We start from the raw sequence: 13,990 nt of genomic DNA on the forward strand, positions 1-13,990 counted from the left end.
GGCTAGTGCCCTGCGTCCCTCCTGTGAGGAGGCCCCTGTCCTGACCTCCGGCTGTCACGTCTGACCGGGGGTCTCGCAGGTGAGCCCGTGGGACAGGGGAGTGAGTGGGGAGCAGAGGACACACCAGAGGTGCCTGCCCCCTCCCCCGGGCAGAGCCACGCGGACCACACGCGTCAGACGGAGTGAGACTCAGAGCGAGGACAGGGGACGAGTGTCACGTGGGGGGCTGAGCAGGTGCCGACGGCCCCAGAGGCCACGCTTCCCTCGGGAGTCAGAGGGCGCTCCCAGCGGGAAGGGGCGGTGGCATCGCACACACACAGAGGGCACATGAGGGCCAGGGCCCCGCGGCCTCCTCCCCCGGCCATCGCTCCGGGTGCGCTGAGGCTGGGGTCAAGGAAGGACAGGGGTGAGGGTTCAAAACAACCTGGAACTTCTTGCTCCTGCAGGAATCCCACGGCTCTGGGCGCAGTGCCGGGGGTGGGGGCTGGGGGGCTGATGGGAAGAGCGCGGGGATTGCCTGGGGTGTGACCGTGGCCTGACGGAGCCCTGGGTGGCGTCGCTGTGACCGGAAGCGGGGGCTCTAGCCGCCGCCCCGCCGCAGGGCATGTCCGGGTCCCCATCCCCCCCCCCCCCCCCCCCCCCCCCCGCGAACGCGTTCCGCTGCTCGGCTGGGGGTGCGCTGGGGGAGGTGCAGTTAGGTGGCAGGTGGAAGTCAGGCTGTTCAGCAGAGACCTGACAGTAGAGATTCCCAGCTGGGCCCCACTGGCCACAGGTCCTTAAGGATGGAAGAGGAAGGCGGCAGGGTTGGCGTCAGAGGGACGGGAAAGGAGGAAGCAGAGGCCGCCAAGGAGCACAGTGAGTGGCCTGAGAAGCCGGAGGCGGGAGCGGATTCCCTCTGGGGCCCCCGGGCAGCGGGTCTGCCCACACCCCGATGTCAGCCCACAGGGACCCCCAGGTGCGCTCTGGGCCCCCGAGAGGCAGGTTGTGCTGCTCCCAGAGGCTGCGCTGGTGGCCGTGTCTGCGTGGCGGCAGGAAGCACGCCCAGCGGCCCCGCGGCCTGTGGCTGGAGGTACCTGGTGCTGTGAACTCCTCCTCCGCCTCGGGGTGCAGAGGGAGCCCCCTGGGGCTCCAGCGTGCGGGCCGCTCCGGGTCCCCCGCGCCCGCCCGCCAGCCATCGGCTCCTGGAGACAACACACACACAGGCCCGTGAGAGCCGGAGGGAGGCTCCGCCTCGAGGCTTCCCGGCCCTCAGGGCGCCGCCCGGTCCGGGAGGCAGTGCTGGGACAGGCCGGTGGCTCCCCTCCCCTCCCGGAGCCAGGGCGGCTCTTAGCCGGGAGGCAGCCCCAGAAGCAGCGAGAAAGCCTGTCTGGGGTGCGGTCAGACCTCTGGGCCGCGCTGCCCCTCTGTGGGCTTTGAGCAAACACGAAGGCACAGCCCGCCTGCCCCGACGTGGGGGGCTGGGATCCACAGACCTCCTGGCCCGGCCCGCACGGCCCCTGTCCTTCCCGGGGCCTGTCAGGGGCCCCTGTCCTTCCCGGGGCCTGTCAGGGGCCCCTGCACCCAGGAGGCCGCCTGGCTAGGAAGCAGTCACTGTGAATGGGAACGGCCTCCGGCCCCGGCCCGGTCCGGCCCACACTCGCCCTGGTGACGGCAGTGTAGCCATCACACCACGCAGTCTAGCAATGAGCAAGTGACCCCAGGGGGATGAGGGGGGGGGGGAATGGTGGAGGCCCAACACCTGGGGCCCTGCAGGGCGAGGAGGGAGGGATGAAGAAAGGGAGAGGAGTCAGAAAGGAGAGGCCGGGGCCTCCTCGGTCCCAGACTAGGTTCTGCTCCTCCCTGGCTGTGTGACCCTGGGCAAGTGGCTGAACCTCTCTGACGTCATTCCCTCCTCTGCGAATTGGAAGCAATGGCGTACTGTGGTCCCAGCAGCATTCCCAGCGTTTGTATGAATTCCCGGGGAGATCCCCGAGACTCTGATGCATGTGTATTCTCCGTTCTCTCTCTCACAAGCAGAGTGGAATTTTCCAGAAGCCACCAGGCGTGTGACATCACAACAGACACTGGCAGAAGCCGTGGTGAGAACCAGCCAACTTCTGTGAAGCCAGACGGGAGGGCGATGCGCAGAGATGGAGGACGAGGGGCTTTAGTCTTTTACAAACTTACTTCTGCCCCGGCCGGTGTGGGTCAGTGGATAGAGCTTGTGGACTGAAGGGTCTCGGGTTCAATTCCGTTCAAGGGCGCATGCCTGGGTTGCAGGCTCGATCCCCAGTGGGGGGCGTGCAGGAGGCAGCCAATCAATGTTTCTATCTCATCACTGATGTTTCTATCTCCCTCCCCCTTCCTCTCTGAAATCAATAAAAATCTATTTTTAAAAAATTTCTCAGGTGGATGCCATTTTTTTTATTGTATGTTTACTATCATTGTTTTTAGTAATAGATATTTTCAAATCACTGCTTTAATTTCTAATAGAGAAAGTATCCACACACACAACCCACATGAATCAAAGTGCTTTGAGGGCCTCAATAATGTCCAAGAGCGTAAAGGAGTTCGGAGATAAAAAAGGCTGAGAACTTCTGTCCGAGGGTGATGGTGAGATAAGGAGAGGAAACCAGGGCCTCGCCCAAAGTGAGGGCAGACAGTGACTGTTCTCAGGAGCCATCCCAGGGGTCCCCGCTGAGGCTCACAGCCTACACTCCCGCGCCCCATTCCAAGCCCCTCTCTGTCCTGCTTTCCGAGCGGCGTCCAGCAGAGGGCGCACTGCCCCCACGCCTGGGGCGCCTCAGAGCCAGTGCCTGAGTTTTTGTCTCTGGCTGACATTCCCCTTCTCCCTGCGGGAGATGTAGGTCGTCCCACCCCACAAACCTCACCCGGGGCCCTCCCACGGGATGGGGGGAGAAAGGGGTGGGGGCTGGCGCACAGCAGGAGTCCACACGCAGGGATTTAGTGCAGAGCTCAGAGCTCTGACACTTTCCTGCTCCTAAGATGCCCTGTGCCACCTGGAGTTGGGGACCTAGGGCTCCATGGCACCCCTCGACCCTGGGCCCTGGGCCCAGAGAGAACACCTCTCAGTGGCTGAGAGACAAACTCAGACGCTGGCAAACCCTGGTGCCCACACCCAGGTCCCGTTACCTCCCTGTTCTGGGCCTCAGGGGCCTCATCTGCAGAACGGGAGTGAGAGCACCCGCGGCGGGGACTCGGGCGGTTCCCTGCCTATAGAGAGCGCCCTGCCTGGCATGCAGCAGGCGCTCAGGCAACGCAGGCAAGGAGCTTGAGCCAAACCCCCAGCACTAGCTGCACCAAGGCAGGCCAAACTTGACCTTGAGTGATTGGAAATTCCCCCAAGGAATCCGAAGGCTGCCTTAGGCCCCACCTTGCCCACAGGATAAAGGATGCCGGAGGCTGAGGGAAAGGCAGGGCTGAGAGGGAGCGGAGGGGTACAGGGAGGCACTGGTGGGCACAGAGGGGCCATATTGCATGGCTGGCATGGGTGCCTGGGGGGGGGGTCTGGGCTGGGGCAGAGGCTGCCCCCCGTTCCTCTCCGCCCTCCCACCACTGCGGGATCGCCCAGAGCAGGGCGGGCACCCCTCCCCCGGGCTGGGAGAGGCCTCGGCGGCGGCTCTGGGGCTCCGCTTACCCAGGCAGAAGTCGGAGAGGACGTGGTGGGCCCGGAAGCCGGCGGCGGCCGCACACACCTTGGAGTGGCCGTAGCAGAAGCAGCTGCTGCAGCCGGCTGGGTTGTGGGGCTGGAGGTTAAAGGTCCCCGGGCGACATCTGAAATGGAAGCAGTGAATGGCGAGGCTGAGGGTCCCAGCTGGACCTGTGCCAGCCCCGAACCCCCGGGAGACGTGAACACAGCCTTTCCCAGGCTGAGGGAGGTCTGCAGAGCTGGCACAGCCACCCGGGCCTCCTGCCCCAGCTTCCCCGGTGCCGCGCCCGACTCCCCCACCGGACACTGATCACGGCCGGGGTCCCCACCGGCTCCCGTTCCTGGCGAAAGTCCAGACTGAACCGGGATGCACCCCCTTCCCCACAAATGTCTTTCCTGCTCCCACATTCCATCGGGACACAGCGTAGCCCTTAGCCTAAGGTGACCAGACGTCTCGCTTTTGGCGGGACAGTCCCGATTTTTAACAATTTGTTCCGTGTCCCAAGTTCAATTCCGGTCAAGGGCACATGCCGGAGCTATGGGCTTGACCCCTAGTAGGGGGCATGCAGGTGGCAGCTGAACAGTGATTCTCTCTCATCACTGATGTGTGTCTCTCTCTCCCTCTCCCTTCCTCTCTGAAATCAATAAAAATATATTTAAGAAGATAATAATTTGGAATTCCGAAGGGAAGATGCGACCCTTGGTCCTTGTTTTTATTGACTCGTCTCTGTGTACCGGGCGGACGGGGCGTTTGTTTTGCCTCCGGTTGGAACCCGGCACCACGGGGGTTCTGTGGCTCCGATGGTTCCAGCCTGGGAGTGCCTTCAGGCCTCAGGACACAGGCTGGGTTTTGTTTTTGTTTTTGTGTTTTTCTTGGTTGTTTTCTAGACCTGTGTTTGTTTTTAAGCACTTTTTTATAAATAAAAAACCTGTTTTTCTTTCCGGGTGCTAGAGGACAGGCGAGTTCAGCCCCGAAACAGCTGCTTCTCCCGGAGCCTGAGAGGCGGGGACACACAGGCCTGGTCTGCGGCCCGGCCCCTCTGAGCCCCGGACAGCACACTCTGGTTCTTGAGAAGCTGCTGCCCCAACGCCCGCAGGCTCCCAGCACACGTCAGAGGGCTCCCGTCCCTCAAAGGGGCAGGCAGCTCAGAGTGGGGACCTGCCCAGGGTGCGGGCGGTGGGGCAGAGCCAGGAGACCCAGGTGGCCTGTGGTTCCCTGGTTCCATGCTGCCTCCTCACTTGAGGGGTCTTGGTGGGAGGGGTGGCAGTGCTCCATTAGTGATGTCTGCCCTTGGTTTGAGATGGGAGGGTGTGGCAGTGCTCCATTAGTGATGTCTGCCCTGGGTGTGGGATGGGAGGAGGTGGTAGTGTTCCATTAGTGATGTCTGCCCTGGTGTGAGATGGGAGGGTATGGCAGTGCTCCATTAGTGATGTCTGCCCTGGTGTGAGATGGGAGGGCTATGGTACGGGTGTCATATATTTGCTGTCCCTGGATTAGATGATCTCTCCTATCCTTTCCAGCCAGTTCTTTTCAGGATTATGAACTAGAAACATAAAGATTATTTTCAAGGCTATGAACCATCCGTGGTGCTGGGCCACAGCATACACAGAGCAATAAAACCTTCCGATAATGCCTGGGTGGCAGGTGCATGGGCTCCAGGAAGGGTGCCAGGTGGGGGGCTGCCTGAGTCTGCGAGGACCATGCCCCCTGCTCCTCCCGCCACCCAGCCCCGCGGCCACTCCTCACAGGCTGATTACCGGACGCGCTCGCCTACCTGTCACACAGGCCGCCTTCCACGTTCTCTCTGCAGGGGCAGCGCCCGCTGCGGGCGTCACAGGTGCCCCGGCTGCCGGCGGGATTGCAGGTGCAGGGTCTGCCGAGGGGATGGGACGTGGGGAAAGGTGAGCAGCTCCAGAACAGGAACAGCCCCTCCTCCTGGGAAGGAGCCCCCACCCTTCCCGTTCCCGAGAGGACCCGAGGCAGACCAGCCCCTGAGCCTGCGTCCCCGGCTCCACCGCTCCCACCTCGCCAAGGAGTGACCCCTCCGCTCACCTGAGTGGAAACCCGTCTGCCTCCCCACCACTCACCCGTCCATCCAGTCACCTGTCCACTCACTCATCCATCTGTGCACCCTCCGACCCACCTGTCCATGTACCACCCACCCACCCACCTCCATGCACCTTCCATCCAACCGCCCATCTGGTCCCAACGCCCCCCACGGGCCCTGCGGGCCGCCCGCACCCACAGCGCCGCCCCCTCACCTGCAGCCGCCCTCGCTGAGCGAGTGGAACCCGGGCCGGCAGCGGTCACACTTCCAGCCCGTCACGGTGGCCTTGCAGGGGCAGGTGCCCGAGTCGTCGCACTGCAGGCGCAGGGAGCCTGGGGGCGGGGCGGGCACAGGGCGTCAGGGGCCGGGACGGGGTGAGGCTGGTGGCCGGGGCGGCAGCGCCCACTCACCGGCCGGGTGGCAGTCGCAGGGCTGGCAGGGCGCCCGGGGCTTCCAGCGGTAGAAGTTCTCCCGGCAGAGCTGGCAGTGCGGCCCGGCCGTGTGGTCCCGGCAGTGCAGGCAGCGGCCGCCGTGGCCCGTGCTGCGGAAAAGCTCCGGGTCGAACGTGCACTGGTCTGAGTGGCCGCTGCAGTCGCAGGCTGTGGGCGGGAGGGGGGGGGGTGTCAGCAGTCGTGGCGAGTATGTGGCGGGACAGGAGTCCGTGCCAATCAGCCTTTTTCTGTGGAGTGAGCGGGCAGCTTGGAGAAGGCCAAAGATGGAGTTCAGGCCCGGCTTGATCAAGCATACGGAGATTGATGGATCGATCTTCCAAAACAGGGTACTTTTATGAGCAGAAGGGGGTACCGCTAATAAATACACCAAAACGCAGGCCCCTCGGCGGCCATCGAGGAGGGCAGCCACCTGGTCACGAGTCACGGGCAGGCTGCCTTGGCGCGGCGGTGTGGCTCGCTGTAGGACCTGGGTGGACCTGGCCCCGGGGATCATGGGGCAGCTCAGAAGCATGGAGAGTCCACACCGCCCTTCACGCACTCCCTGGTTCGTTTAAAACACCCACGTGCTAAGGACGGCTCTGTGACGGCTCCTGTGGGGAGCCCAGGGCGGGAGCCGGCGAGCAGCACATCCCCGCTCCCGTGCGCACACCGCACATGGAGGGGGGCCAGATGCAGCCGCCCGAGGACACCCTGCAGGGGGAGGCGCGGGGACGCGGTGCAGGGTGACGGGACAGGGAGAGGTGCAGGGCCAGCCCAGAGGCCGGGAGGCGGGCTGTGAACTCCCCCATGGAGGGGGGCTGTGGGGGGTTAGGCAGGTGAAGGCAATCACACTGGCACTTTGGAGAGCCCCCAGGGCTGCAGGCGGGAAGGCGGGCCAGCAGGGAGGGGGGCCTGGGCGCCCGGGGAGGGGGAGGGGGCACTGGCTGCAGAGAGGGACAGGGAGGGGCTGCAGGGATGGGGACAGGGCCGGATTCGGGCTCAGGGGCTGCTGGGACTGGGGGCAGCGGGGGTCAGGCACGAAGCCCCGTTTCCAGGCTGGGGACTGGGAGGACAGAGATGTGACCACGGGGGTGAGGACGTGGCCGGAGAAGCATCTGGCCCTGTGTCCTCACCATGGAGACGGCTCCCGGCTCGGAACGTGTGAGCCGGTCAGCGCGGCCTCCTTGGCTGGGGGAGGACTCCCTGGTGGAGGCGGGCCAGCGAGGGCAGCAGGAACCCATTAGTTTCCCGCGGACAGCACCCCATCGCACGGAGCAGGCTGTGCCCGCCCTGTCCTGGCTCCAGCAGCCAGTGACCCAGCCCCAGAGGACAGAGCACCCAAACTCCCGCCAGCAGCAGCCAAGCCTGCTGGGAGCGGTGCCGGGACACCCACTCGCCCCGGAGCCTGAGGCACCCAGACTATGGGGAGACAGGCTGGGCCCCGGAGCCTGAGGCACCCAGGCTATGGGGAGACAGGCTGGGCCCCGGAGCCTGAGGCACCCAGGCTATGGGGAGACAGGCTGGGCACCGGAGCCTGAGGCACCCAGGCTATGGGGAGACAGGCTGGGCACCGGAGCCTGAAGCACCCAGACTATGGGGAGACAGGCTGGGCACCGGAGCCTGAGGCACCCAGACTATGGGGAGACAGGCTGCGCCCCGGAGCCTGAGGCACCCAGACTATGGGGAGACAGGCTGGGCACCGGAGCCTGAGGCACCCAGACTATGGGGAGACAGGCTGGGCACCGGAGCCTGAGGCACCCAGACTATGGGGAGACAGGCTGGGCCCGGGCTGGGAGGAGGCATGGCCCTCCCCTCGCACCCGCCCCGCGTGCAGCCCAGTGGCCCGGAGAGGGGCAGACAGCCCCGCCCTATCCACGTGTGGTCCAGCCACATCCCAGGGCAGGAACAGGGGGGGCGGCGGGGGGGGGGGGGGCTGGGGCAGGCTGGGTGGCAGCCCGGCACCCCTGGGACCGGGGGCCTGGCTTCCATTAGCACTGCGGTCGCAGCCGTTGAAACAAAAGAACAAGCTAGGGGGCCCTGCCAGCCCTCCCACAACAGGCACTCCGCTGGGGGCCTGGGTCCGGGGGAGCGGCTGTGGGGGGAACAGGCCCCCCTCGGCCCCTTTCGGCGCCCCTCACCCTGCAGCGGCCCGGGCTGAGCCCACCCAGGAGCAGCCCCCCAGCCGGTCCCGCCCGGGGAGTCTGCCTCCCGCCCGCACCCGGACACTCACGCAGACACTCGTTGGCGGCCTCGGCCGTGCCCCGCGCCCACGGGCGGTCCTGGAAGAAGGGCAGGCAGTGCTCGCAGTCCGCGCCTGTGGTGTTGTGCTGGCAGCGGCACACCAGCCGGCCCTCCGCGTCCAGGCCGCACTCGCTGGCGTGCCCGTTGCACTTGCACCTGGGGGAGGGCGGGAGGGCGGGGGCTCAGCACGGAGTGTGGACGGGGAGGACGGGGGAAGGATGGGGAGGGCGGGGAAGGACCTGGGGGAGGGCGGGAGGGCGGGGGCTCGGCATGGAGCGTGGACGGGGAGGACAGGGGGGGAAGGACCTGGGGAAGGATGGGGAGGGCGGGGGTTCAGTACGGAGCGTGGACGGGGAGGACGGGGGAAGGACCTGGGGAGGGCGGGGAGGGCAGGAGCTCAGCACCGGGAGGCGCCGGTGCAGGGCGGCCCCATGCAGTCGGCGGAGGAGGGGTTCCTCCCCGAAGCCCTCCGTTCCGGGGGGGCCCACGGCTATGGCTCAATGACGAGCTTTACTGAGCACCTACTATGTGCACAGACAGCTGGTTCTGAGCTCTGTGGACACACATTCCCATTGTACGTCCCACGCTCCAGCCCATTTCACAGGCGGAGGGACTGAGGCACGGAGGGGCTGCCCACGGCCACAGGTAGAGACGGCAGCATCGGGGAGGCAGCCTCTGCCCAGGAGGCGCCCCCAGGGGCCGAGAGAGGCTGGGGCTGAGGCGGGCCAGCTCACAGGGCGGCGTGGGGGGTGGGAGGCCCGTGCCCTTGTCCTTTGACTCTGTTCCTTGCAGAGGACACCCCCGCCCCTCAATTCAGCTCAAGTCCCCAGGGAGCCTGTGCCTTGGAGGGCAGCCCTGGCCCTGGTACCACCTCCCTCCCCCGCCTCCAGCTCCGCTCCCCCCGGGTCAGGAGGCAGCTGGACCGGGCAGGCACAGAGAGGGCCTCCGGGGGCCATGCCCGGGGGGCTGTCCTGAGCGGCCAAACCAAGCTGCTCAGAGGACGGCCGCGGCGTCCAGCTCCCGACCCAGGCCTCCCTGGAGCCCCGCTGTGTGGGAGGGACTGTGATTATCCCCATTTCACAGATGGGAAAACGGAGGCTCAGGCCACCAGGTGACGGATGCGGAGTGGCAGAGCTAGACAATGAACCCGGTTCTCCTACTTTGCACAGACCCCGAGTCCCTGGCCAGCTCGGTGGCTCCCATAAGCTGTGTCCCGCACCCAGCCCCCGAGGGCAGTGAAGAAGCCTGACTGGCCAGCAGCCATGGTGCTCTCTCTGCTTCGGGGCCACAGGCTTGGGGAGGGCGCCGGGCACGGCCTCCTGGCCAGGCTGCCCCGGGAGCCCAGGTGGGCAGGGAACACCAGGGTCTCTGGCGGAGGTGAGGGGGCACCGGGCCGTCTTGGTGCCCCCCAGAGGTTGCTGGGAGCGCCTCCCTTCCCCGGGAAGCCGTGGCCCCGAGGGAAGCGGTGAACCGTGTGGCCGCTGTGGGCGGACACAGGCGGGGCCACCTGCCCGGCCAGCTGCGGCTGGAGGTGGTCGGCCCCGGCAGCTGGCGCCAGATGTGCCCTGGGCCAAAGCCCCTGATAGTAGGCTGCAGCCCACGCCGCCCCCACCCTGGAGAACTCCTCCTCCTGGTCTGACCTGAATCCATGGGGGCGGGGGGCAGGGGAAGCGGGGGAGGGGCCCTCTCAGACACCCCTTTCTCTTTCCCCTCAGGCCCAGCCTTTGCTGAGAGGCTGACACACTGAGTGCAGGCAGCTGGCCCCTGGCCCTCCCTGTCTCACCACTCCCCCCCCACCCCCTCCCCCCGCCAAGCCTCCCTGACCCAAGGAGCCCCTGCTCCCTGCCCCGCAGGCCCTCACTCCCACGTTGAGCTGACTTCCTGTCCCAAATAGTTTTCGGACCCCCACGCTTTCCCCCGCCCCACCGCCACCCCCCACGACTGCCACCTAGTATTCCGGCTCTTTCTCTCTTCTCCTTCCCCAGGCGGCTGCCAAATGTTGGGGCATTTAAAAAGCCCAACCCTACCCAGCCAGCTCAGTGGCTGAGCGTTGGCTTATGAACCAGGAGGTCACGGTTCAATTCCCGGTCAACACACATGCCCGGGTCTGGGCTCGATCCCCAGTGTGGGGCGTGCAGGAGGCACTGATCCATGTTTCTCTCTCATCAAGGATGTTTCTATCTCCCTCTCCCTCTCCCTTCCTCTCTGAAATCAATTAAAAATATATTTTAAAAGTAAAAAATAAATAAAAATCCAACGCTATTACTCTCCTGGCCTTCCCCCAGCCGGTGTGGCTCAGTGGTTGGGCATCGACCTATGAACCAGGAGGTCGCATGCCCAGGTTGCAGGCTCGATCCCCAGTGTGGGGTGTGCACAAGGCAGCTGATCAGTGATTCTTTCTCATCGTTGATGTTTCCATCTCCCCCTCCCTTCTCCCTTCCTCTCTGGAAACGATAAAAATATATGCATTAAAAACACCAAAAAGCCCCCACCGCTGCCCTGACTGTGGGGTAAAAATAATCCACACTGTGGCCCCGAGAACCGCCAGCTGCTGCCGCGCCCTCCGTCCCAGCCCCGGCCTTCTCCTGGGTCCTCAATCCCAGTCTGGTCCAGGCCGGCCCTGGCTGCCATGCTCCCTCCTCCAGCCTCGGGGGTCCCCTGGCCCCGCACCCCCTGTCTGGGCCTCCGTCCTTGTCATCCTGGGGGGCTGCCGCCCGATTACTGGCTGTCACCCTGAGACTGAAGCAGGAACCGTCCGTCTTCCTCACTATTTCCCAGGAGGAACCCGACGAGCTTTATGCTGAAGATCTTCGTGTCTCCTGGTGCCTCTGCCCGTCTTGCACACCCGGACCGCCTTGCACACCCGGAACTGCCTTGCTCACCCGGGACTGCCTTGCACACCAGGGACCGCCTCGCACACCCAGGACCGGGGCACGTTTAGACCGCCCGGATGCCAGTCCCTGCTCCTGGGGAGGGAGCTGCTTAAACAACCACCGATGCTGCAGAGGATGGCGGACCAGACCAGGACCGGCCGACCGCACAGCCTCACGTCCCACGTGGAACGGCGCCGAGCGAGCGTGGCCACCCTTCCCTGGTGCTGGGCTGGCCACGGGGCCTGGGAGGGGCCCAAACCGAGGAGCCCTGAAGCAGGAGCCCCGAAGCCCAGGAGGGCAGGGAGGCAGTGTGTGTGTGCATATGTGTGTGTGTGTGTGTGGGGGGGGGGGGGGGCGGTGCGCTGGTTTTAAAGTCAGGGGCTGGGAAGGAAGGAAAGCCCCGTACCCCGTGCCTGCTCCTGCCATCAGCCACCGGCCACACACACAGCACAGCGCTCAGGCGGCTACCGTGTGAGGGCATGTTAGCCGGGACCTCGGAGCGCTGTGTGCTGTGAACATGCTACTTCAGGGCAGGAATACAGTAAAAGTGCCTGCGAGAGGGAAACGAGGAGGGAGGGAGGGAGGGAGGGAGGGAGGGAGGGAGGGAGGGAGGGAGGGAGGGAGAAAGGCAGGGAGGGGAAGGACCTTCGAGGCAGAGGGAACAGGGTGCCCAGGCTAGCGTGCCCCTCATGGGGTGGTGGACGCAGTGATGGGAGAAGCTGCAGGAGGTGGCTGGGAGGCGGGGAGCGGCCAGGCGGCCTCGAATGCCGGGCCCAGGGGCCCAGGATCCGCTCCCTGTCTCTCCGCTGGGCACTGAGTGGCCTCTTCCCCCTCCACCCACGTGGGGCGCCGCCAGGGGGCAGCCCCCGCCGCCCCCTCCTCCCCCACCTACCGGCCGCCCACGGAGAAGTCGGAGATGGCGTAGTAGTAGGACTGCAGCACCTTGGGGTCCTTGAAGATGTCGTCCCCGAACGTGTTGAGCCGGTCGAGGGAGATGAGGAGCTCGGTGCTGGTGACCCACTCCTGGGGCGCAGGGAAGGCCTCCGTCAGCGGGAGGTGCCGCTGGCCGCCCCGGCCTCCGGGACACACGGACAGGCCACGCTCAGACACACGGACAGGCCCCGCTGGCCGCCCGGTCTCCGGGACACACGGACAGGCCACGCTCAGACACACGGACAGGCCCCGCTGGCCGCCCGGTCTCCGGGACACACGGACAGGCCACGCTCAGACACACGGACAGGCCCCGCTGGCCGCCCGGTCTCCGGGACACACGGACAGGCTCCGCTGGCCGCCCGGTCTCCGGGACACACGGACAGGCCCCGCTCAGACACACGGACAGGCCCCGCTGGCCGCCCCGGCCTCCGGGACACACGGACAGGCCACGCTCAGACACACGGACAGGCCCCGCTGGCCGCTCCGGCCTCCGGGACACACGGACAGGCCACGCTCAGACACACGGACAGACCCCGCTGGCCGCCCGGTCTCCAGGACACACGGACAGGCCACGCTCAGACACACGGACAGACCCCGCTGGCCGTCCGGTCTCCGGGACACACAGACAGGCCACACTCAGACGCACGGACAGGCCCTGCTGGCCGCCCCGGCCTCTGGGACACATGGACAGGCCCTGCTGGCCGCCCCGGTCTCCGGGACACACGGACAGGCCACGCTCAGACGGGCTCCAAGCACGCTGCCGAAGGCGGGAGCCTGCGTGCCGGGCCCTGCCCACCTGGGTGCCAGGCCCGTGCCTGGCTGTGCAGCTCTGGGAAGTCCCTCAGTGCCCTGGCCCAGCCACGTCCCCATCGGTGACACGGGCCAAGGAACAGCCCCGGCCCAAAGGGAGCTGGCAGGACGGCCGATGTCAGCAGCGGTGTGGGGTCTGGTCACCCGACTCCTCCCAGTGGCTCCTGCACCCCCTTCTAGAGGTCGGCTGGGGGAGGACTTGCCCCAGCACCCTGCTCAGCGAGGCCTGGCGTGGGGCAGGCCCTCGGCTTATAGGGCATCACATGCCAAAGAACCAGGAGGTCAGGGTTCAATCCCCGCTCAGGGCACATGCCTGGGTTGTGGGCGCAGTCCCAGTGTAGAGCATGTAGGAGACAGCCGATCAATGATTCTCTCTCATCATTGATGTTTGTCTCTCTTTCTCTCTCTCCCTTCCTCTCTGAAATCAATAAAAATACACTGATTGGCCAGATTATGATGATCTCGGAACACATAATAATCTGGCCACTCAGTGTGTGTGTGTGTGTGTGTGTGTATTTATAAGAGGCCCGGTGCATGAATTTGTGCATGGGTGGGGTCCAGCCAGCCCGGCCAGGGGGAGGGGACATGGGCGGTTGGCCGGCCTGCCTGCTGGTCGAACTCCTGGTCGAGGGGACAATTTGCATATTAGCCTTTTATTCTATAGGATGTACACTGAGTGGCCAGATTATTAAGATCATCATAAACAGGCCACTCAGTGTGTATATATTTTTAAAAGATCAGGCTTCCACAGACAAGTCACCTGTCCCAGGCGCTGTCTGTCCCAACCAAACACCCCCCCCCCACACACACACACACACAGAAGAAGGGCTGGGGCCCCTTTCCTCGCTGCAGCCCGGCCCCGGGCCCCGCCCCCGCAGCGAGCACGCCATCAACACGGGATGAGCGCTTCCCCCAGGAGCTGGTGGGAGAACACGTGGAGGCTGACATTTCCATCGCCTGGTGTTTGTAACAATCGGGCCTCGTCGGCTGAGTTTTAATTGGCAT

The 13,990-nt window shown here is 65.4% G+C and overlaps 1 protein-coding gene across 1 annotated transcript in view; it reads right to left on the reverse strand.

Moving 5' to 3' along the window:
* Positions 1 to 13,990, reverse strand: part of LAMC3 (laminin subunit gamma 3) — a 45,382-nt gene that overhangs the window by 19,128 nt on the left and 12,264 nt on the right. The window contains exons 3-9 of the mRNA XM_084899791.1: positions 12,135 to 12,265; positions 8,359 to 8,525; positions 6,108 to 6,296; positions 5,912 to 6,029; positions 5,425 to 5,523; positions 3,638 to 3,774; positions 1,074 to 1,181 (exon numbers count right to left, since the gene is read on the reverse strand). Coding sequence (XP_084755917.1) covers positions 1,074 to 1,181; positions 3,638 to 3,774; positions 5,425 to 5,523; positions 5,912 to 6,029; positions 6,108 to 6,296; positions 8,359 to 8,525; positions 12,135 to 12,265 — 949 coding nt within the window. The remainder of the gene's footprint in view (positions 1 to 1,073; positions 1,182 to 3,637; positions 3,775 to 5,424; positions 5,524 to 5,911; positions 6,030 to 6,107; positions 6,297 to 8,358; positions 8,526 to 12,134; positions 12,266 to 13,990) is intronic.

The sequence above is a fragment of the Pipistrellus hanaki genome, assembly GCF_964339955.1.
Source record: "Pipistrellus hanaki genome assembly, chromosome: 11".
Lineage (NCBI taxonomy): Eukaryota > Metazoa > Chordata > Mammalia > Chiroptera > Vespertilionidae > Pipistrellus > Pipistrellus hanaki.